Source organism: Ostrinia nubilalis, chromosome 25 (genome assembly GCF_963855985.1).
Source record: "Ostrinia nubilalis chromosome 25, ilOstNubi1.1, whole genome shotgun sequence".
Lineage (NCBI taxonomy): Eukaryota > Metazoa > Arthropoda > Insecta > Lepidoptera > Crambidae > Ostrinia > Ostrinia nubilalis.
In genome coordinates, this window is record NC_087112.1 from 8488273 (window position 1) to 8510844 (window position 22572).

The 22572-nt window shown below is 39.3% G+C and overlaps 1 protein-coding gene across 1 annotated transcript in view; it reads right to left on the bottom strand.

Moving 5' to 3' along the window:
• The window catches only part of LOC135084243 (uncharacterized), a 739141-nt gene that overhangs the window by 475959 nt on the left and 240610 nt on the right, over window positions 1-22572 (bottom strand). Inside the window, exon 2 of the mRNA XM_063979010.1 lies at window positions 6379-6636. Coding sequence (XP_063835080.1) covers window positions 6379-6598 — 220 coding nt within the window. The 5' untranslated portion in view covers window positions 6599-6636. The remainder of the gene's footprint in view (window positions 1-6378; window positions 6637-22572) is intronic.

Consider the following 22572-nt stretch of genomic DNA (forward strand, 5'->3'; position numbering starts at 1 on the left):
CCCCGTTCCCGGTTGAGGCATGCTCGCTATCAATCCGGTCCAAGTCCGACCCTCGGGAGGTGACCGCTGATTGATCGGGAACTAATTTTTAGGGTATTTTCAGTGACCAAACCCGGCAATACTAGGATTGGGAAGTGGGTAAATTATTGGGGACTTTTTTGTTTTATGGTGGAGTCGAAAATCAAAATACGAATTCTATTTCTTTTTCTCTCATCATGTGTAGCAACAGCAACTGAGAGTTTATTATAGACTAGCGGCCGCCCGCGACTTCGTACGCGTGGATCCCGTTTTACCCCCTTAGGGGTGGGTATCGTAAAATCCTTTCTTAGCGGATGCCTACGTCATAACATCTACCTGCATGCCAAATTTCAACCCGTTCCGTCCAGTGGTTTGGGCTGTGCGTTGATATATCACTATGTCAGTCAGTCAGTCAGTCAGTCACCTTTGAGTTATACAATATTTAGATTATAGATAGATTCCCTACAGAGTCGACTTGTCACAGGAAAAACGTCTAAATTCGCATGTCAAATTGACAACCGTATTCCCAAACATTACTATGAGGTCTCACAGTGCGCGTGGACGCACAGGGTGATCACGAACCAATCACAGAGTTCTATTCAACGCTGTGCGTTCGATTTTCTACTTCACTTACGCAAGCATCGTTTATGAATACGGGCGTGAGTCACGATATTCAAGGTGTAAAAAACCTGTCCATTTCGAAGGATGATTCAGATGCTCGCAACAAACTTAAAAAGAGACAAAAATCTCAAGAATTATTTTCCCCTTACTATCTAACTCAGTTGATCAATGTACTTATAGTGTAAGAAAAGATTTTGTACTGATCAATCTTCCAAGTACCATTATTGTTTACATCAGAGTAATGTTACAAACTATAACGATATCTATGACAAATTGAATTTAAAACCGCGTACAAAAGCTATTATACAATATGCACCCATCGCATCCAGAACTGCAATCAATCTTCAAGCCTGGAACATCTTCGTACCTGATTCCATTCATCCATTAGCCACCTTATCCAAATGGCACTCCTCAGTCTCCAAGACTTAATCCTCAGTGATGAGGAGCATCAAACGTCGAAGACAAAAATGTCCGACACCGACGTTACATTGCAAACTAGAGTTTGAATGAGACAAACGAGGCATGGCTTTACTCGAGGAGTGAGGGTATGGTGGTGAGGATTTGGCGTTGAGTTTGCTGAAGACGTTTTGAATCTTCAATCTTCGTCTTGAGTTAAATCTTTGTCTACACTATTATAATAAAGATGAAAGATTTGACTGTTTTTTGTGAATAGGTTCCAAAACTACGGGACCGATTTGAAAAATACTTTCGCCATTGGAATCCTATATTATTTCTGATGTACTAATGAGGTACAGTTTGTACTTTATTTAAGTTTGTTTTTAGTAGAGAATAATATTGTGGAACGGTTTCGAAAATCCTATATTTTATGTTTTTTTTTACATTATGATAGAATTCTTACGTTAATAAGCATAATATTAAAAAGTTTTTCATTCTGTTACCCCCGCTACCAGTCCTACTATACCCCCAACCGTATCGTGGAACATACTTCGCTAACTTGTCCCGCCAGTGTGTTCCCGGAACATTGTTTGTGCGTGCCGCGTCTGTTCTTGTTCCAACTTCACTTTGTATACGAGTTCATGATATAAAGGTTGCCACAGTGAAATTATGGCATTCTACGATAATAATCATAAAAGTTATTTATTTTCTGTATAAAGGCTTTTAAAAAGCGCCTATACAGAGTGTTAGGTAAATTGGTATATGAGCCGACACTAGCCCATGTTAACATGGTCATATAAATGGTATGGTGAAATCAGGAAATTGATATCTTCATTTTAATTATTTTAATTTTCATACAAATCGGATTTTATAAAATTTATTTTGTATGAAAATCAAAAAAAATAAAATGATGATGGGCCTGGGCGAATAGTGCCTACATAATTTTAATTTGCAACAAAATGTACACGTATGTTTCTGATTGTACCTACCATAAAATGGATTACTAAAACCTCAATTGTCCCGCCATGATTCAATGCCAGAAAAACACATAGTTTTAGAATCTTTTATAGTAGATAGCTGAATAGCAACCATTAGCAAATAGGGTTCCACCATTCAGCCAGTTCATGGTACCCAAACACTTTTGTGACAGTTCTACGAAACTAAAACCAAAGGTTACATTGAAACTGTGTCATATGAGGTCTATACGGAACCTACAATGGCCTACCTGTTCGTTTGTATGATGAATAACTTCTTTCTGAACTGAATTTATTGAAACACTAGCTTTTGCCCGCGGTTTCACCCGCGTGAAATTTAGTTTGTCACAGATCGTCATAAATTATAGCCTATATATTATTCTGGGTTATAAACAATAATACTTTAAAGTTTCATCAAAATCCGTTCAGTAGTTTTTGCGTAAAAGAGTAACAAACATCCAGACATCCAAACTTTCGCATTTATAATATTAGTAGGATTTAAAATGGTAGGTAACTTACTAAATTTCTGTAACAATAACGTACCTAACGTTTGCATCTCATGTTCTCTTATTTTTTATGTAAAAAATACTTTTAATCAACACACGATTATTACTTACAGAAATACACATTTTGAGAACAATAATAATAAAAGAGAAGTCTTCTAGGACAACTGGGTCTGGAAGAGATCGCATCCTAAAGATAAGTCCGCCTAAATTGTCAGGTTTCGATTTTGTATTTCTTTCATTTGTCTGTTTTGTGTGGTTTGCAATAAGTATTCTATCTTCAATTATAGTAATTTGTCTAGATCTTCAAGCTGTTGTAACCACATATTAACACACCGACAGATCTATTTAATACCTCATAAGTCTCTCTTACGGCTTTAAGCTGCATAACGGAGTTAAAGTAGCAACTTTAAACCGTCTTAAACATCACATCTGTTCCACGTCGAGTTTCAAACTGCCAACTAGTTGAACTGACAACGGCACTTTCAAGCTTAATAGTAGAATCTTATACCGTTGTGATAGGGTCGATTTCGCAACAAAAATGTAAAGCCCGACGTGCTGTGGTCTACAAACAACGTAGAGGCATGACCGTGTGCATTTTGCAGTTATTCAAAATGCGCTAACTATGCACCTTGTGATTTAGAATGTAACACACACGGTTGGTTAGTTTGGCGAGTAAAGAATAAGGATTAATGTACCTACAACCCAATTTTTTTCATTGATAGTAAAAACAAGCATGTGGTTGTCGACTATTGGTCCATTTTATTAAAAACTCTGCTGTCAAATTATTTTCAGATTTGCCAACAATTTACTGCAAAATCTTGTTATTTGTGGGACACTTTTTATTTATTTCCACACATTTACACTATCATCTTAAACTTAGCTGTCAAATTGTTTTCAGGGTTGCCAACAGTTTACTGTAAAATGACGTCAAATTCAAATCTTTTTGGGACATCCTATTATATCGTGCTTCTCTATAAAGCCTTGATCACACGTACCGAGTAAACGGGCGAGACAGTAACATGTTTACTCGGTCGAGACAGTTGGGTGAGCGAGGCACATACTCGAGCGCTCGGCCGAGCACTCGGCGTAATGTTCATACACACCGAGTATTCGGCCGAGAGCACTGTCTCGCCCGTTTTCTCGGTACGTGTGATCAAGACTTAAATATTTTGAACTGTAAGTACTTACCTACTATGTATTTAATTTAACTAATCTTATTAATTCATTGGCTCATTGCCCTCCAAGTCAATACCCTTTAGAAGTTAATAAGAAAAGTTACCTTTTTATTATTAACTATTAACATTCCTCTTAAAAATTTTCAGACTGGCAGCATCAGAAAAAAAGTTCAATGGACTTGACTTACTTGACTTATGGTCCTATGTCCCCTAGATGGGGCAGAGGGCGTCCACAACAGTCCTCCATCTCGTTCGGTCTTGAGCTTCTCGCTTGATCTCGCTCCAGGTTTTGCCGATCTTCTTCGCCTCGTCCGCTACAGTGCGCCGCCAAGTTTGCCTGGGTCGACCACGTTTGCGTTTTCCTTGGGGATTCCAATCCAGAGCCTGCTTAGGGATGTGATCGGGGTCCCTTCGGAGAGTGTGGCCAATCCAGTTCCACTTGCGGCGCTTGATCTGCTGGTCGATCGGAATCTCGTGGCAGCGTTCCAATAGCTCGACGTTGGAGATTTTCTCGGGCCAGTATATGCCGAGAATTCGGCGAAGGCAGCGGTTGATGAAGACCTGCAGCTGGTGCGAGATAACCTTGGTGACCTTCCACGTTTCACACCCATAGAGCAGAACGGATTTAACGTTGGACCCGAATATTTTGATCTTGACCCTTCGGGTCAATTTCCGTGACTGCCATATGGGGCGAAGTTGTGCGAAGGTAGCTCTGGCCTTGGCAATGCGCGAAGTGATGTCCTCTTCAGTACCTCCAGTTTCTGACACGACGCTCCCGAGGTAGGTGAAATTGTGGACTCGTGCCACATCCTCTGCACCAATCCGTAATGGCGTGCAATTTCTCACACCAGATCGCATCTCTTGGGTCTTCCGGCAGTTAATTTTGAGCCCTGTGATACCCGCTTCTCGATGTAGGTCATCAAGTTTGGACTGCATATCGTGATGCGTGTGGCTCAGCAAACAGAGGTCATCGGCATAATCTAAGTCTTCTAAGACTCCGATTATACCCCACTCTATTCCACGCCGTTGGTCTTGATATGCGCGATTCATGACTCCATCCAAGACAACCAGAAAGAGAAGGGGCGAAAGCAGGCAGCCTTGCCGGTCGCCCGCATGCACCTCGATGTCTTCGGAGATGAGGCCGTCGTGAGTCACCGTACAAGAATATTTCCTGTAGATGGACTCTCACCTTTTTTTTCGCCATTTTTAAAGTTCCTAAGGTTTAAAATCTCTCCATTTAAACCTAACTCCAACATTATTAACCAGAGACAAATATCACGACAATCCGTCCTCATTTCCAAAAAAAGTTCCGAACATCAATTGCGTTTATCTATGCCTATTAAAATGGCGGGCTAAAAACGGGACTGAGAAGTTACGACCATCAGTCTTTGAGATAAAGTCGACTTTGGCAAATCGGTGATTCGTTCATGGGAAAGCTTTGGTAATTTTCTTTCAAATGACCTGGCGATTGTTTTACAGTTACGTAGTGGATTAGATACATTTCCTGCCAGTTCCTCCGTGGTTAAGGATTCCGGGTGAAGCTCACTTCCACCTTCCGCCTGATCAACACTTACCATCAGGTGAGATACATGCCAAGAGCTTCCTCGTTGTGGATTAAAAAAAAAACATTTGCATCAGGAACTTTCGATTTGTAAAATTATTATTGTGTTGTATAGCTCATTTATCGAGGAAGGCTTTGGGCTATATAACATCACTCTAAAGCCAATAGGGGCGGAACAGTTAAAGAAAAATGTGGCAAAAACGGGAAATATTAAAACTATTTTCACACGTACGAAGTCGCGGGCACAGCTAGTTAATTAATATATTATCTCCTCGTGTCCATGCCTTAAAACAAAAAACTTCCAGATACTTCCAGGATCCCAAACTTCTCATTAAGATCACTCAATACCCCTTGATGACCCCGGGAAAAAACCCCAAAAATCTTATACCCGGGGCACCTGAGGGTGTAATTACAAGAGGTCCTAATTAATAAGGGCTGAGAGAGGCAAGCACTCCGGGATTCTTCCTTTGTAATGACAAAGTCAAAAACTTTCTTGTAATTGGGGACCGGCTGCCGGATCGTTGTCAGATGATGTGAACAACCCTTTATAAGGGGCCAATTTGGAAAAGTTTGGGTTTAAAAATTTGATTGTTAGCCAACTTTGAGTGGGCAAGTTTAGGATGGGTGACCGTTTTTGAGAATATGGAAATAGCAATTTTGTTATTACTGTCATTTAAGCTTCGTGCTATTTCATAAGATACATTAGTAAATAAAATGACTGACCAAATTCTAGTGTGCCAAATAAATGTATCTTCTTTCTTTCATTCAAATCTTGGGTCATCAGTATTATTATTGGTATCTGTCTTTCTCTCTTGAACTTTGAGGAGGGTTCCGGGTGAAGCTCGATTCCACCCTGAGCCTGGTAAACACTTTCCATCAGATGAGATGCAGGCAAAGAGCATCCCCGGTCCCCCGTTATAATAACAAAAACATTAATTGAATAATTACAGGAGTTAAAAAAATATGTGTGGTATATGTAGTTAGATGGCATAAGTATAATTTAGTTGAGAATAGTGAACATTCGCGTAGCTAGCATTTGATAAAACCGCTTATCTGAATTTTGATTGCTCAGTCACCATTTTGCTATCAGTCAAATTAGTAGTAAAAAAATTAAGTTAATCACTCACCTCCATCCTCCGGAATATTGAGCAGCTTCTTCGCCCCCGGACTCGGTCCCCTCACCGCCGACAACGCCCTCTGTAGCGTCTCACTCATCTGTTTCCCGCCCACACATTGCCCCAACACTAGCACAAGCACTAAACACCGCACAACACTACGCACGCCCGCTCTGCGCCAGCCAGAATCTTGCTTGCCCATCGCAGCCAATGGCCAAATGTTTGGACGCATTCGCTGGGCCAATGCTACATGGCTTGGTGAGGATGCATCTGGAACAATAATAAAATGAATATTAGAAACTTATCGTTTTAAACTAAGTATAATTTCAGCAGCTTAGTTCAAATACATTGTCGATCGTAGAATCAATTTTGAACTGATTACCTATCAAGGTAATACAGTTGAAAATTTTATATCTACTATCGGCAAAATGACAGTAGGTCCCTCCTGTCTTTGATTTAAATTTTTTAACTGTATTACCTTGATAGGTAATCAGTTCAGTTAGTGGATACCGAAGGTTTTCGCGCTGTCATCTCAACGACTGCCCACCCAGGTAGGGTCAAAATAAAATACAGTTACAACTTAGAATTTGACCAGCAACATTGTTGAAGATGGATTCTTCTCCTCAAGTTGTCAAAAAGAGGCTGTTGTTAAATTGTGCCATTTCAATTTTGTATTGAGTCTTCTTTTTTTTTGTGTGTGAAACTACTAATAAGTACCTTTTTATAAATATGAAAGTTTATGAGGAAGGATGGATGTTTGCTACTCTTTCCTGCAAAACCTGACGAAGCGTTTTTGAATAACCATTTTAGTATTATTGTTTATAGGTACATTTAATGTATAGGCTATAAAAGCTAGTAAGAATTGTATGTATTTATTCCATACAGTAAATTAGGTACTACATTTTTTCGAAATAGGTAGTAGACTGTAAAATCCTGTTCACTTCTAATTATACGTGTATTAATACGCCAATATAATAAATTACTCTAATCCTAGACTAAACTAATATAAAAGTTATGCTGTCAAAGGACACTCATTTAGAAAAATGTCTGTTAGAATATCCTGAGAAAACAATTTCCTAGACAAAGGGATTATTATGTAAAGAAAGACTACCCACAATATTTTCTAGGCAGAATATTGCCTTTGTGAGCTTCAGAACATATATTTTAGTACTTCTTTGTGATCTAGGCACTAAGATATTAACTTACGCCCGTATTCACAAACGATGCTTGCTTAAGTGAAGCAGCAAATCGAACGCACAGCGTTGAATAGAGCTATAATTGGTTCGTGTGTCACCCTGTGCGTCCACGCGCACTGTGAGATCACATAGTAATGTTTGTGAATACGAGCGTTAGAAGCACTGTTTTATAGCATCAAGTTAGAAAATTAAGACGATACACGAATTATGTAGTTTTATTTCGAGGTTGGCAGAACAAAAGGGTAAACTACCGATTTTTATAAATAAAAAACCTTTTGGTGTTTGTAGGTAGGCACTGCTAGATTTTATACACATACATCGCACGTACCTGGATCATTTTCTGACAAAAATTCAATTTTCATACTGTTATTCATCTAATTTATACTTAGAAAGTAAAGTATTAATAAAATAACACATTTGTGAATTTTATTTTCTACAGAAATGTACGAGTATGTCTTAATTATAATTAAGTTATTTAAGCAGCTAGGAAACTCTTTATTTTGCTAAAGATTTAATGCTCCTCAAACTAACACTAAGTAAAATAATATGTTGAGTTTCTAAATAAATAAATTGTTACTGGATTTTCTTACTTATATTACATATACGAGTACTTTATAATTGTATATTTGGTGTCTTCGTTCTTTCTATTGCACTTATCAAATAAGTACGTAAGTCTGTCTGAGTACCACCCACACGTCTCGACCTATTATTATTATAGACTTCTACGAGCTTTAATGAGCTAAAAAGGCTAAAAGCTAGTTTTTACGAAATATCGTAGCTTCGGTACTAGAGAAAGTATTATATAAAAAAAATAATTAAGTACAAATTACACAAACAAATAGGTAGTTTTACTAAATGTGTATAATCATGTAAGATTTTCATGTTTGTAGAAGAAATGCACTAAAAAGTTTATAGAATATCATAAATATTATTTTCAATAGGTAAATTACTATGTACTAAACGTAAATCTCAATACAATAATATTCTAAATAATAATAAAACTTCACATCAGTCTATCAAAGCTTAAACATAACCTCAAACTCTTACGTACCTTTAAGCTCTCAGATGTTACAGAAATATGCAATCCAATCACAAGAAACACCACTAAATATCACAATACACTCACAATAAACAATATTTACACAAAAAAACTTAATTTCACAAATTAAAACCAACTAAAACGAATAAAAACACAGAGACGAAATGCATCGCCCGCGACGCGCACTAACCTAAAATCGTTCGCTTCCAAACATAAAATTTTGACCGATAGAGGGATCGTCGTCATCAATTAAAAATAAACCATACCCCATTAAATTAAGGTCTTTAATACCGTGTCACTGTAAAAGCTTCGGTATTGGGGCACCAAATGCAGTGTGCTTTTGTGTATCACTACCTGCGCGTGAGCCCTTTTTTGTTCGACTCCCAAACGATACTCGGACAATGGAAACTGTACCTTCTTTTTACACAATAAAGTTCCTTTTACAATATTAAGTATGGGTACATTGAAAACCGTAATTTTGCCAGATATCGCAAACGCCGGAGGCTTCTTCTAAACGTCCAGAAAACAATTATTGCTTCTCGAATTGAAATTCCTATACTTTTCTTAGAATAAACTACATGTGGCTAAGCCAGTTCAATCTAAGGGTTATAACACATAATACAAGCAAATACGGTGGGTTTCTTTGGCTTCTGTGGGGTGGGGTGACGTACGTACTGATGTAATATTATATGGATCAACCCTCGCTACAACTAATGTACGGTATAAATTGATACTATTTGAGGACTGTGTGTGTAAGTTAAATACGAATTAAAAGCTATTGTTTTAACTGTCATCTCACCGGTTTGTCAGAAAGAGACCGCCAATCGCAAAATTGGAATGTTTCGATAGTGAAATAGAAATTCTATTTACTTCGTCAAACATTAAACAATACTGGACACATTTTTTTTTATAATCAAACAATAATAATTTGAAAAAATCAGCTGTAATGTAGCGTGACGTCACGCCATGCGTGTAAAACACACACACATAAATATTTTGTATTGTGTGTGTGTGTGTGTGTGTGTGTTATTTTTTCTTTTAAATTCGAAATTTTATAGCCAGACTAGTCATCCTTTTGCAGGACCGCACACGGAAATTTTATGACAACTGCGTTGGAATAAAAATTGCAATTATCAACAGGTGCGGATGAAAACGCTCGGCTGATGGCTCAAGTCTAAATTGATAACTCTGAAAATAATAATGTAGGTAGGACATACTAATAATAGTTATGGAATACAATAATAATCACCATTTGAGCCACAGGACGTCCACTGCTGAACATAGGCCTTCTCTAATGATTTCCACATCGTGGCATCGCCCGGTTGGTATCGGCCTTTATGAAGTCGTTGGTCCACCTTGTGGGTGTGGGTTTAGCAATATAATGCAGTGTATTTTTCAGTTCAAACTGGTTTGCATTCAGTTCACAAGTATTTTGCTGTTGTACATAAATTAGGTTAGATACATAGTTTAGGCGTGAAATGACTGTTTCAACTTTGTCGTGTATCACAATAGCCGTATAACATCTAAAGGTGTAGTCACATTTACAGAAATATTGATATTTCCGAGTTTAAAATATATTTAGAAAAACAACTAAGTATTCTTTGTTTATATAAGAAAAAATGGAAAAAATACAAAGAATTTCGAAACTTATTTGAATTTTTTATTTTTTTTAAAAAACGCCTAAAAAGTTGTAAAAGTACACATAATATTATTTTTAAAATACGAGTTTAGGTACCTAGTTTTGAAATGAAATCAATCATTTCGACAATGGCGTCATACATAAAAATTATCCTGACCAAAGTTGACTCTGTCTTTATTTGAATGGCGACCTCAATCGTATAAAATCTTTGTAGCACTCAAATAACATTAGGCATACCATTTTTCATGTTTTGGATGCAGGCCGCTACCAACCTGGCAATATACAGGGTGGAAACGATAAGTGATCTCACTCGATTATTTCTAAAGTATACAAGATATTGAAAAACTGGTTACTGATCCTGAAAGTGCTTTACGAGCTCTTTCAAATGGTACCAATAATAGGTTACAGAATAAACTGGAACTATCCGAAAATTCAATGTTTCCAGCTTTCATACTAAATGTATGCCAACCACACAATATTAGAAGTGCAATTTATTTTTTGTTAAATAAAAAACTTAAAAAGTCGGTTCAATAAACTCGTAACTTGCATCTTATTTAAAATTATTTGTGGAAAACATTAGTTTCAGGCTTTGCTTGCTATAATATTATCAAGAGATGAGTGCCATGACTGTGATAGTATTAAATGTATGGAAGATGAGAACATCGAATTTTTGGATAGATCAAATTTATTCTGTAAGCTATTGTTGATACCGTTGGATAGAGCTCGTGAAGCAATTTTAGGACCAGTAACTAGTTCTGCGATATCTTGTGTAGTTTTTAATATTATGTAACTTTACCAAATGTATGGAAGCCGGAAACATTGCATTTTCGGATAGTTTCAGTTTATTCTGTAACCTATTATTAGTACCGTTTAAAAGAGCTCGTCAAGCACTTTCAGGATCAGTAACCAGTTTTTTGATATCTTGTATAGTTTAGAAATAATCGAGTGAGATCACTTATCGTTTCCACCCTGTAGAAATCATTGGGGAGGCCTATGTTCAGCAGTGGACGTCCTATGGCTGAAACGATGATTATGAACCCTTCTTCCCTAAGATTTGCGTCTTTTCTTCCATCCTAATGGCCAAAATGGCGCACGATTATTGGCATACAAGCTTTTGCCCGCGGTTTCGCCCGCATGGAATTTTGTCTGTCACAGAAAAAATATTTTGCGCGCGTCCCTGTTTCAAAAACCGGGATAAAAACTATCCTATGTCCTTTCCCGGGATTCAAACTATCTCTATGCCAAATTTCATAGAAATCGGTTCAGTGGTTTAGGCGTGAAAGCGAGACAGACAAACAGACGGACAGACAGACAGAGTTACTTTCGCATTTATAATATTAGTATAGATTAGAAACCAGTGTGATCACACCACTACGGAATTATTCGGGCAATGCACGGCCAAGTTTAATGGAGTCAAACTAATCTCAGTCCGCTTGATGCTGCGATTTTCTACGTGCAACTTGGCCGCCTATGACCCAGTTGGTATTATGATGGTGTGGAGGCAGAATGGAGAGCTATTGCTACCTTTACTTATAATGGAAATCTGGATTATGCAGATACATATTATTTTTTTATGTGGCAAAGGAGCTTGGACGAATAGTGGTTAATTCGTCCAATGACAGGAGGCAAACTAGTAGACGGATCACCTGATGGTAAGTGATTACCGTCGCCCATAGACACCCGTAGTCCAGGATATATTTGGTATTTGGAACACCTCCCATAGATTTTGTAGGGCAATAGAAGCTTGTGATGTCAGACTCAATTGACAAACTGACTATAAATGGCAACGAAAAATTATGACCTTGCCTGGGAGAAATTGAGTCCATTAATCCATTCACCTTCTTGCCTCAGGTGAGCAGAGTCGGTTGTTTGTTTGAAATCAAACTTTTATTCGAGGTAGAAGTCAAAACGTCCAATCATGACGATTACCTACTCTATTATAGCCTACAAGTTCCACCTATAAATACAGGGTGTCTCAAAAATATCAAACTGATTTACACTGTAGCTGAGCTAGTGTGAGTCTGGCGTTATACTTAATGTTTAAACAATCAGTATAAAACATTAGTACCTATTCACCCTTATGTTTACAATGTCTTATCATGTCAATGTTATCAACAGCGACTTTGCACCTAGACATTGTCACCTTTTCAGTTTTTACACCCCAATATAAACACATCTCCCGTTTCTAAACAAATTACCAAACTAGGATAATTCCTTGTACATTGCTGAATGTCACTCATCCCCTAATGAGTTAACTCTAAAATTGTATTCTACATTTGTATTCAAGCGGACGGACACCGAAACTTCGATGTGAAACATTCACACAAAAAGCTGCCATTGTTGCAAGGACACTTCAAGGGAAATTGGACCCTAAGGTGGTAGGGACAAGAGCGTCCCTAAAGCACAGTTTCGAATATTGCCGACAGTGGACAAATTCGTTATTCAGTTAAAGTGTAGTTTCATTAGTACTGGCGGAGTTAGAAAATACAAAGAGTTGCTATTGCTAGATGCGACTGTCAAATTCATTATTTTAGCAGTATGTAGCTTGCCCTGTTTTGACGAGGCACAAAGAAACCTGTGCTCCGTCACTCGTTTTGCTTAAGTGGGAGGGAACTATGGGATTCCATACTTGTTTCTTCCTACTTGCCTTCTCTACCACGGTCCCTCTCGGCGATTGCCTGCCTACATGGCGAGCCCTACAAGTCCCCCAGGGAACAGCTCGAAGCACACAACTGTTCCCGTCCGACAGTGGTGGTGGCTTGTGCAATGCATTCGGGAGCGCACACACCTCCGGCCCTCTGGCCATGACCAAGGAAAATATAGCTTACCCTACCACAACAAATCGGCTCGTGCTGACAAATGGCGGTACTCGTAGAGTCACCTTTAGCTTTAGCTAAGCGCTTACGCCTAGACCAAATCGGCATTTTTTTAAACTTATTGAAACCCGCGGAATGCGGGAAAAAAATTAAAAATGTCCAGACCCAAAATCGTGAAAACTGAAATCCGAACATAAATACAGGGGGAAGACACTAGGTCCCAGGAAGGCGCTGGATTCAGGCCGCTATGAATCGGTCAATATAGACGTTAATCATTGGAAGCCTATTTTCAGCAGTGAACGTCCTGTGGCTAGAAATATGATGATGATGTTGAGACAAAATGCAAAACAGCCTATGCCATATCCAGGCAAAACTCTACATCGACCTACCGTTATCTAATTCGTTCGGTCTAGCCTAGGTGCTCGGGGTCGAGTTTAGACGACGAATTAAGCATGTTTTGCAGGTTTATGCACTAATCCATACTGCGAAATTGGCGATTCAGCTACGTGCAGCTGATCTCTGAACTAATCGGAGGTCTATTAGGCAAATAGGTTTCACAATACGGTATTGTTTTGGAGGTAATAATAACAGTTAACTGTTAAATGTCAAGACGTAGCGTGGGCATGCCTCCTAGGTGGACCGACGATCTGGTAAAGGTCGCGGGAAGAGCCTGGATGCGTTCATTGTGGACGTCATTTGGCTGAAACGTCAAATGTCACCGACGATCTGGTGAAGGTCGCGGGAAGAGCCTGGATGCGTTCATTGTGGACGTCATTTGGCTGAAACGTTAAATGTCATCTTATGTTCTGTCTATGACAGTGCAGGCGTGTGGTTCAGGAAGAGCAGAATAGAACCAAAGGCGTAGAAAGCGATTAATGGAGAAATTAAAACATAAGGTCTCTTCAACTTGTCTGTGCAGCACGGGAAACATAAGCAAAGGTCTTCATATATTACATACCGATCGCTCGCGACTTCGCGTGGATCTCGTTTTACCCCCTTAGGGTTGAATTTTGCAAAATCCCGTTTTACTGAGCACCTACGTTCTAAAAGAAACCCCAATACAAAAGAGACTCCTAGTCCTAGCACTTGTACTTTCTGAGATTTCGTGATGAGTGAGTCAGTCAATCAGTGACCTTTTGCTTTTATAGATATACCTACCTACATAGATAGATTTGCTTTTGGTAAAATAGAGAGGGTCGTCCTCAGTGGAGACTAAATACCTGTATTTTATTAAAATACAACTGTTTAATAAATTTCATCGCTATGTGTTATGGACCTCAAAGAAACAGCGTCAAAGCAAACAATAAATTAACGTGAACAATTATAATTGCATGCAATATAATTCCTACTAGAACAAGAGCATCGTTATGCAGCACATTGCTAAAGGGCTTTAAGCGTTTCGCACCACAAGCTATTCGGACCGCGGTGTGAATCGCTTATGAGCTGTTTGAATGGGGCTTTTTGCTCGTTGGTGTTAAGGCGTTTCGCACCACGAGTGATTCGAAACGAAATGTAAATCGCCAAAGTGGTATTTTTCAAGACGTGGTGTGAATCGCTCAAGCGGTTCTTTTGAAAGGACCCTTCACACCGTGGTTGAAGGGTTGATTTGAGATGCGATATGCAACCAGTTTTTTTTTTGTGTTGATTAATGTCATAAAGAATCGATCCGAATAGGCGTATCACAAATTATTCCATGGGAGTTCATGGGACGCTCTAAAGCTGGGTTGCACCATCTTACTTTAACTTTAAGAAACGTAAAAAATCTGACAAACTTCATAGAAAAAACCGGTTATCGTTATAGTTACCGTTAAAGTTAGGTGTCAACTCAGCCTAAGTCTACCTACAATCTCATCCAATAACACCTTAGGCGATTCACACCGCGGTCCGAAACGTGGTGCGAAACGCCTAAAGACAGAAGGCACATCGCTATACAACATCGCAGCACTCGCAGCACTGAAGGCTTCATAATTCAGAATGAGCTGAAACCGTAACAGAGACGGAACCGTTCATGGCTTGGGCTGACTCTCACACCGAAGTCCGTGTGTGAACAATTTATTTATTTATTAACTAGCTTTCCGCCCGCGGCTTCGCCCGCGTGGAATTTTGTCTGTCACAGAAAAACTTTATCGCGCGCGTCCCTGTTTCAAAAACCGGGATAAAAACTATCCTATGTTCTTTCCCGGGACTCAAACTATCTCTATGCCAAATTTCATCAAAATCGGTTGCGAGGTTTAAGCGGGAAAGCGTAACAGACAGACAGACAGACAGACAGACAGACAGACAGACAGACAGACAGAGTTACTTTCGCATTTATAATATTAAGTTGGGATGGGAACGTACGTCACGGTAGCTGTTCTACCTGAGATCTTTGTGAACCGCCAAGTGGTTCTGCTGCAAAAAACTACTGAAGTGTTTTTTAAAGTCTGTTACGAAAATTTAAGGGGCTTAGATTTTTTAGAAGTTCTATGTAGGCTGAGTTACACCAACTTACTACAGTAACTATAACAATAACCGGTGCTTTTTGTATGTATATTTAGAGTTTTGAAGTTTGTTAAAGTTAAAGTGACGAATTTTTAGACTTTTTGTAGAAATCTTCCATAATGTATTTATATTTTCAATGTAAAGTGATTTTGAGCTGGGGGCATGACGTAATAGCGTATCCTACTTCGGTGTAAAGTCAGTCATGTTTGCGAAGCGCTTCAGATTAAGAAGTTGCTTTTTCGAGCATCGCGCAAACACACAAACTAAATGCAGGCGGACCGCGGGCGCTGCCATAGGTCTAGCATATTACTTATTCAGAGTCAAAGCATGCGATGCGTTGCGGCGCCGCACACCAAAGATTTGAAAGAAAGAAATATACTCAACATCAAATAAACCGCACCTTCCGCGACGCAAACTTTAACGATTTTCTCCTGACACAATCAAGGTGCCCCAACAATATTGGTGTTATTTGAAAGCCCAATAAATATCCTTAAAGAAAAGCGCATTTAATTTCTTAATAAACGAATAACATATACCATAAATGTGACTTGAAAAAATACCTCACTTTGGGCCCACCTATGGGATCAATTAGACCAATTTTTATGATTATAAAACCAAATAATGATTTCACGTGTCCTCTTTAACAGATGGATAGCAATTAAACCCAACTTAAAAGTCTTATAGCCATAAAAGTTGGCTCTAGCGTAACTACCTATTTTTTGAAGAAGTGACTCTGGATCCTTCTAAAGACACATTTTTGGGGTAAAAACCTTTCCTTTAATGAAATGAAGGTTAAAACTAGGCTTTTAAATGGTACCAATATTGGTGGGAAGTGGGGATGCATACGTTTGAAAATGCTTGTCGCGGGAGGTGCGATTTATTTGACGTCGAGTGTATTTATTACGATGAACATCTTTTGTTTCGCTTCACTGAAGCTCGATCGCTCGTATTGACAGTGCCGTGTGTTGTCTTGTTTAATGATACCAAACTACCCACCCACACTAACTTAGTTTAGCACGCTCGCGTATTTGTAAAACGTTTATTTTCATATATTTTTTATTTCTAAGTTCTCATGTAAGTGAAGTAATTCTTATGAGAATAAAGTTTCTTTACCCGTAACATCACTTAGGCCCAGAACAGACCGTGAAACGCAACTGCAACGAAACTGCAACTTTCTGATGATTCTGATGAATGAAACTGAAACTGAAAGTTTCAAACTGGTCGCGTCATGTTTGGTCTCTCAACGGACGCTATGGCAGAAACTTAGATGCAACTCAAAAGTAACTATCAGTTGCAATTTCGTTGCGGTTGCGTTTCACCGTCTGTTCTGGGCCTTAGAGAACAAAGAAAGTATACGGAAAAAAGACAGAAATAGCACATAAAAATTACAAGGAAATAAAAAGTGAACTGAGCAGTGCCACCCTGTTTAAACAGCGATGCCCTTCGCAATGGGACTCCACTCAGCATATGCCGTGGCCCACGGTGGGGAAGGCCACGACGCTGGTTTTCAGTGTGCCCCATGCCGAGTGGAAGTCACGCGAGTTTCGCGGTATTGCTCGGCGTGCCCGCTACAGTGTGCTTACCATGAGTTTACGTTAGGTGTGGTCGCTAGCGAGTACGTAAAAAAAAACCAATGCAGATTTTATTTCTTGAAAGTAGCCGCTAGGGGCGCTGCACAACATGTCATACATTTAATTTCATTTTTTTTACGCTGTCGCTACCGAGCACACCTAACGTAAACTCATGGCACGCACGCGCACACTGATATTTCTAAGACGACGCAGCGACACCGCTCCGGCGTCGCAACGCCGCCGCAACGTCGCCGCAACGCATCGTGTGCTTTATCTCTCAGTACCTGAGGTATGGGAGCGGCACGGGAGGGGGTTTTTGTGACGTCAAACGTCAGCGAGACTTTAGAACTGCTTCAGATTTGAATGCTCTGTCACGTCATTATATTATGTCAACTAGCGGCCGCCCGCGACTTCGTACGATCCCGTTTTACCCCCTTAGGGGTGGAGTTTCGTAAAATCCTTTCTTAGCGGATGCTTACGTCATAACATCCTACCTGCATGCCAAATTTCAGCCCGATCCGTCCAGTGGTTTGGGCTGTGCGTTGATAGATCACTATGTCAGTCAGTCAGTCACCTTGAGTTATATACAGGCTGAAATTTTGTAATGCCACCTGAAGGGAAAGTACTCTTAATACTGTAGATAGAAAATTTTACTCAAAGAAAACATTCCTTTATTTTTGAATAGAAATAGAACTGCATTCAAAGATTTTCAAAAATTTGCTTGCTACACTCGGGAATCGAACCAACTAAAATCTGTTAAAAATTACACCCTGTATATTTAGATGTCACCTCTGGCAGTTATTCTCTAGACCTATAACCGTAATGGAATTGTTCTGTATTTCAGACGTTAAGCACCTCCGTTGTATGACGAGTACCTGATTACGTAAACAGAGGGTAGACACTAATTTCCCTGTGTAGGGTAGATTGAGAATAAATTAGAGGGCTGTCAAGTAAACTCATGTTTATGTAAGTTGTACTTACTTAACATTATTGATTGAAATTGAGTATACTTAACCCCCTTTTTTCTATTTTGTATTTCGCTATCCTCCTACCATAAAAACTATGTATTTTCTAGTCTCAAAATGTCAAGTAGTAAGTGAATGAATTAAAAAGAATTAGATAAACTCTTTTAGCGTCTCTCACGCGTTATTTTTGACATGAAATTGACAGATACATATGTCAAAATCCACCAATCACGCAGCATTTGGACCTCGCGTCTACGTATTGCCATCTGGTGGATTTTTCAATCGCGAAAACCCTCATTGCATTTAAGCCGATTGTTATGTGCAGCAGTTATAAATATTGCTATTTGCTATTTCATGAAAAGATATTATTTCAAAATTGCGTGTAGATAATAATTTGCCTATCTTAAGAAAAGCATGAATTTTCACACCCAGAGACATTAAGGCTGAGTTGCACCACCTAATTTCAACGGAAACTATAACGATAACCGGTATTTTTTTTATGGAGTTTGACAGATTTAATTGATAGATAAATAAATATCCTTGGACATTTGACACTGCGCCACTAGCCCCAAACTAAGCAAAGCTTGTACTATGGGTACTAGACAAGTAAGTAAACATACTTTAAATACTTTTTTTAACCGACTTCAAAAAAGGAGGAGGTTATATGTTCGACTGTATGTATTTTTTTTTTCTATGTATGTTCACCGATTACTCCGTCAATTGTGGACCGATTTTCAAAATTCTTTTTTTGTTCGATAGGGTACACTTCTGAGGTGGTCCCATTGTCACCAAGTTAGGATCTGATGATGGGATCCTAGGGAAATCGAGGGCAACCCTCAAATTTCAAAGGCACGTATATCGTTTTTCAAACTTTTTCTTAAGTTATTCAAGTATTTGCTCCTGGAAATCATCATCTCATATTGATGAGCTGATGATAGAAGGTAAAACTCCTTAATGCTTAGGAGTTGGAAGATAATTCTTTTAATTTATAGATAAGTATAGTTTCTAAAGTTATTCAAGTGTTTACATCAGATATTCATCATTTCATCATGATGAACTGGTCATGGTAAGTACAACTCCTTAATGCTTAGGAGTTGGAGGTAAATTATTTAAATATTATAGGTTCAAATAGACCAACAGTTGTATTCTTTTATGTTTTTAAGGTGCGCTGACGGTTTAAGGTCTTTTTAGGTTTCCTATATGGTAACCTGTATTTTGTAGGGAATATTATTTTACAGTAGACATGAAGAATATGGTCTCAATGTACCGCCTATCTTCAGTGGTAACATCAAGGTAATAATTAGTTAACTAAAAAGCAAGAAATAAGTAAAATTTTATTAAAAAAAATAAAACCGACTCCAAAAAACCTACACTAAAAAGTAGAAAAATAATTACTAATTACCTACTTATTTATTAGGACGAATTAATATTTATGTAGGTATACCATGATTGATACTTTTGGAGTCGGTGCAGGCAAACTTTACATGTTTCATAATCTTGGCACAAACAAGAAAGGAAAGAAACAATTTCTGCCCGGCCGGGAATTGAACCCGCCCGGGACCTGTCGGCATAGTAGTCCGATCTGAACCATTACACCAAACGGCCGAAGATGGTTCAACCCAGCCTTAATCGTACGTATAATATGACCTACTTTTGGAAAGGAAGTTGAGAGATAGTTGTAACAACCTATTTATTCAAGTAAAGAAGTCCCTTTCATACCAAGTACAGATAAACGCGTGATATAGACGCTGCTTCAACAATCGCAATATACGCTGGCCGCTGTCGACATTATTTTAATCTGCAATTTCCATAAACAAGCGGACACAGGATGGGACGTCCTGAATATTTATGCTAGCGGGTCGGGACAGTCGGGACGCAGATGTGGTCCCGTTATTTCGCAACTTAGCGCGGGTTGGCGATCTTTGACGAATAGACTAGAGATTAGCATAGACACCACTTTAATTTGTAGTACAGAGTATGGAAGACTATACAAATTGAACGCGAAAGTTAGGTCCTTGACGATCTTCTTCATCAGGTTAATTTCTACAGCAGGAGCACTACCCTTTTTAATTTCATCACCATCATCATTTCAGTCATAATATGTTGCCCGCTGCTGAACATAGGCCTCCCCTAATGATTTCCACAATGGCCGTTTGGTGGCGGATCCAGATTCCAGCGCCTCCCTGTTACCTTTGTGAGGTCGTCCGTCGTCTAATTTACCATAGATAGAGGATTTTAAGCTTACATTTCTCATGCTGGCCACACGGGTTGAGGAGATCAGATGTTCACATTATAAGTTCCATAATCGCTTAATGAAAAACCTGTAATATACAATTTAGGGTAAATTCTTGTCTACTTTAATGCCTATTAGGAGAGCTTATGATACAGGAACTTTTCTGGTGCCTGCCTACATCTCGATTGGCACTTTCAAGTGAGCCATACTAAAACAAAATAGGTTTTTTTGGCGTCTATGAATGTCAGTTGTCTATGTTGACAAACTATGAAGGAAGGCTCGGGTTTGTCAACCGTGTGGAAAACATGGCGTAGATTAAAGTGATATTGTGTGAAAGTTGGGCTGTCTGTTGCTAAAACATTTACTGATTTACACGTAGATAAGCAGATGTTACGCATTAAGTCGTAGATAAGATTTTAATGTTTGTTTTTTATTTCAAAGATGTCTCATACCTAATAATAATAATTATTATTGACACAGATTTCAGAAAACGGTGCGTTTTCGACGTCATATAAAGTGAACGTTAAATGGAGTGACACGGTAGAGCGAATAGAAAATCAGTCAACAATTTTCGACATTATAACGAGATTGTCGTTCAATTTAGATTAATTTCGAAAATTTCCCACAGATGGCGTTATCCAGATTTAAATCGCGGTGTCGTTGTTTCTGCAATCTTACAAGATTAGTGATAATTTCTTCAATTGATCGTGGTTAATTCCCGCTTCAGGCAGTTCGATTTTTTTAAATTGTTTAAATAAAATTGATAACATTACACGTATGCTTGCAAATTTATGCTAAATCTCCGCAATTCTTTGACATTTTCCCTGGATTTCCAAGTCGCCATGACAGAAGTCGTTCCCATCGATCACACGTTCCCCCAGGATAGTATTTGGCGCCCGGCCAGCTTGTCCCGATCGTGGCGAGGTATTTAGATTTTATCAGGGTGAATTAAATTTAATGCCACTGGGATGAGGATTGAGATAGCCATTTTTACCCAGCGTGGAAAGATGGTGGCTGAATTTGGGAAATTTAATGCATGAATTTTCTGGATGAATTGATAACGTGTGACTTTTATAGATCGTTTCATCCACGAAGATGCGCTCCACCATTCTTCCGCTAATGTTTGAGTGTTATCGGTACACGCTAAATCATCCATGAGTGCTCACGCACACTACAATAATGACGCTCGGATTGCTCGGATCTAACTCCCCGCACCCCGCGCGACCGAGACCAAAAATTGGTAGAGCGCGTCTTCGTGGATGAAACGATCACTTATCGGCCGTTAGGTGTAGTGGTTCGTGTATCGGGTTATCCCAGAGGTCGCGGGTTCGATACTCGCGTAGTACATATCCTAGTAAGATGTACACGTCAAGGTAAACACTGTGGGCTCTATGCGGTTGCAATAAGAGCGAATTTGCAACAAAAATAGACAGTCGGATACGCTGTCGTCTGTCCATAATAACAGAATATTCTCTATCCAAAGTAAACATCTCGGTAGCATTTTCCTCAGTAACTGTATTAGCAGAATTTCGTTGCCATCAACACGGTGTTTGAGGGAAACTTGCCAGATTGAAGTTCTAAACCAATTACTCGATTATAAGTTGCAGCGGGCGCGGGTGCTGCTAGAGAATAACTGGATAAGGCTTTTAGCTAACTTTATGAGAGAGAGAGACATAGCCCGACGGATTAGCAAACTGAAGTGGCACATGGGCAGGGCACATAGTACGCAGAACTGACGGCCGATGGGGCAGCAAGGTTCAAGGTACCGGAAAACGCAGCGTGAGACGTCTACCCACAAGGTGGACCAACGACATGATAAAGATAGCAGGAAGGCGCTGGACGCAGGCCGCTACCAACCGGGCAACATGGAAAGCACTGGGGGAGGCCTATGTTCAGCAGAGGACGTCCTATGGCTTGATGATGATGAGGAGACAGTCACCGCAAATTTCATCCATGTCCTAGATTCTAGCAAATAGACAGTCACCGCAGATTTAGATCCATGTACAACCCGATCGAGTTAGCGCACCTGGCAGCCGTGACGTCACATCGACGCTCTGGTATGGACGGGGCAAACGCGGGGAGGTGTGGGGTAAGTGCGAGGAAGAGTCGCATTCCAGTGAGGTGCGCAGAGCTAACTAGCTCGATCGGGTATTTCTCTTTAGATCCATGTTCCAGCTAAACTAGCGAATCTAGATTGAAATAAGTCTAACTTTTAGAACTTGCACTTAACTTTTTTTTCAGGTGCTAACGCGCGTTTTATTTAAAA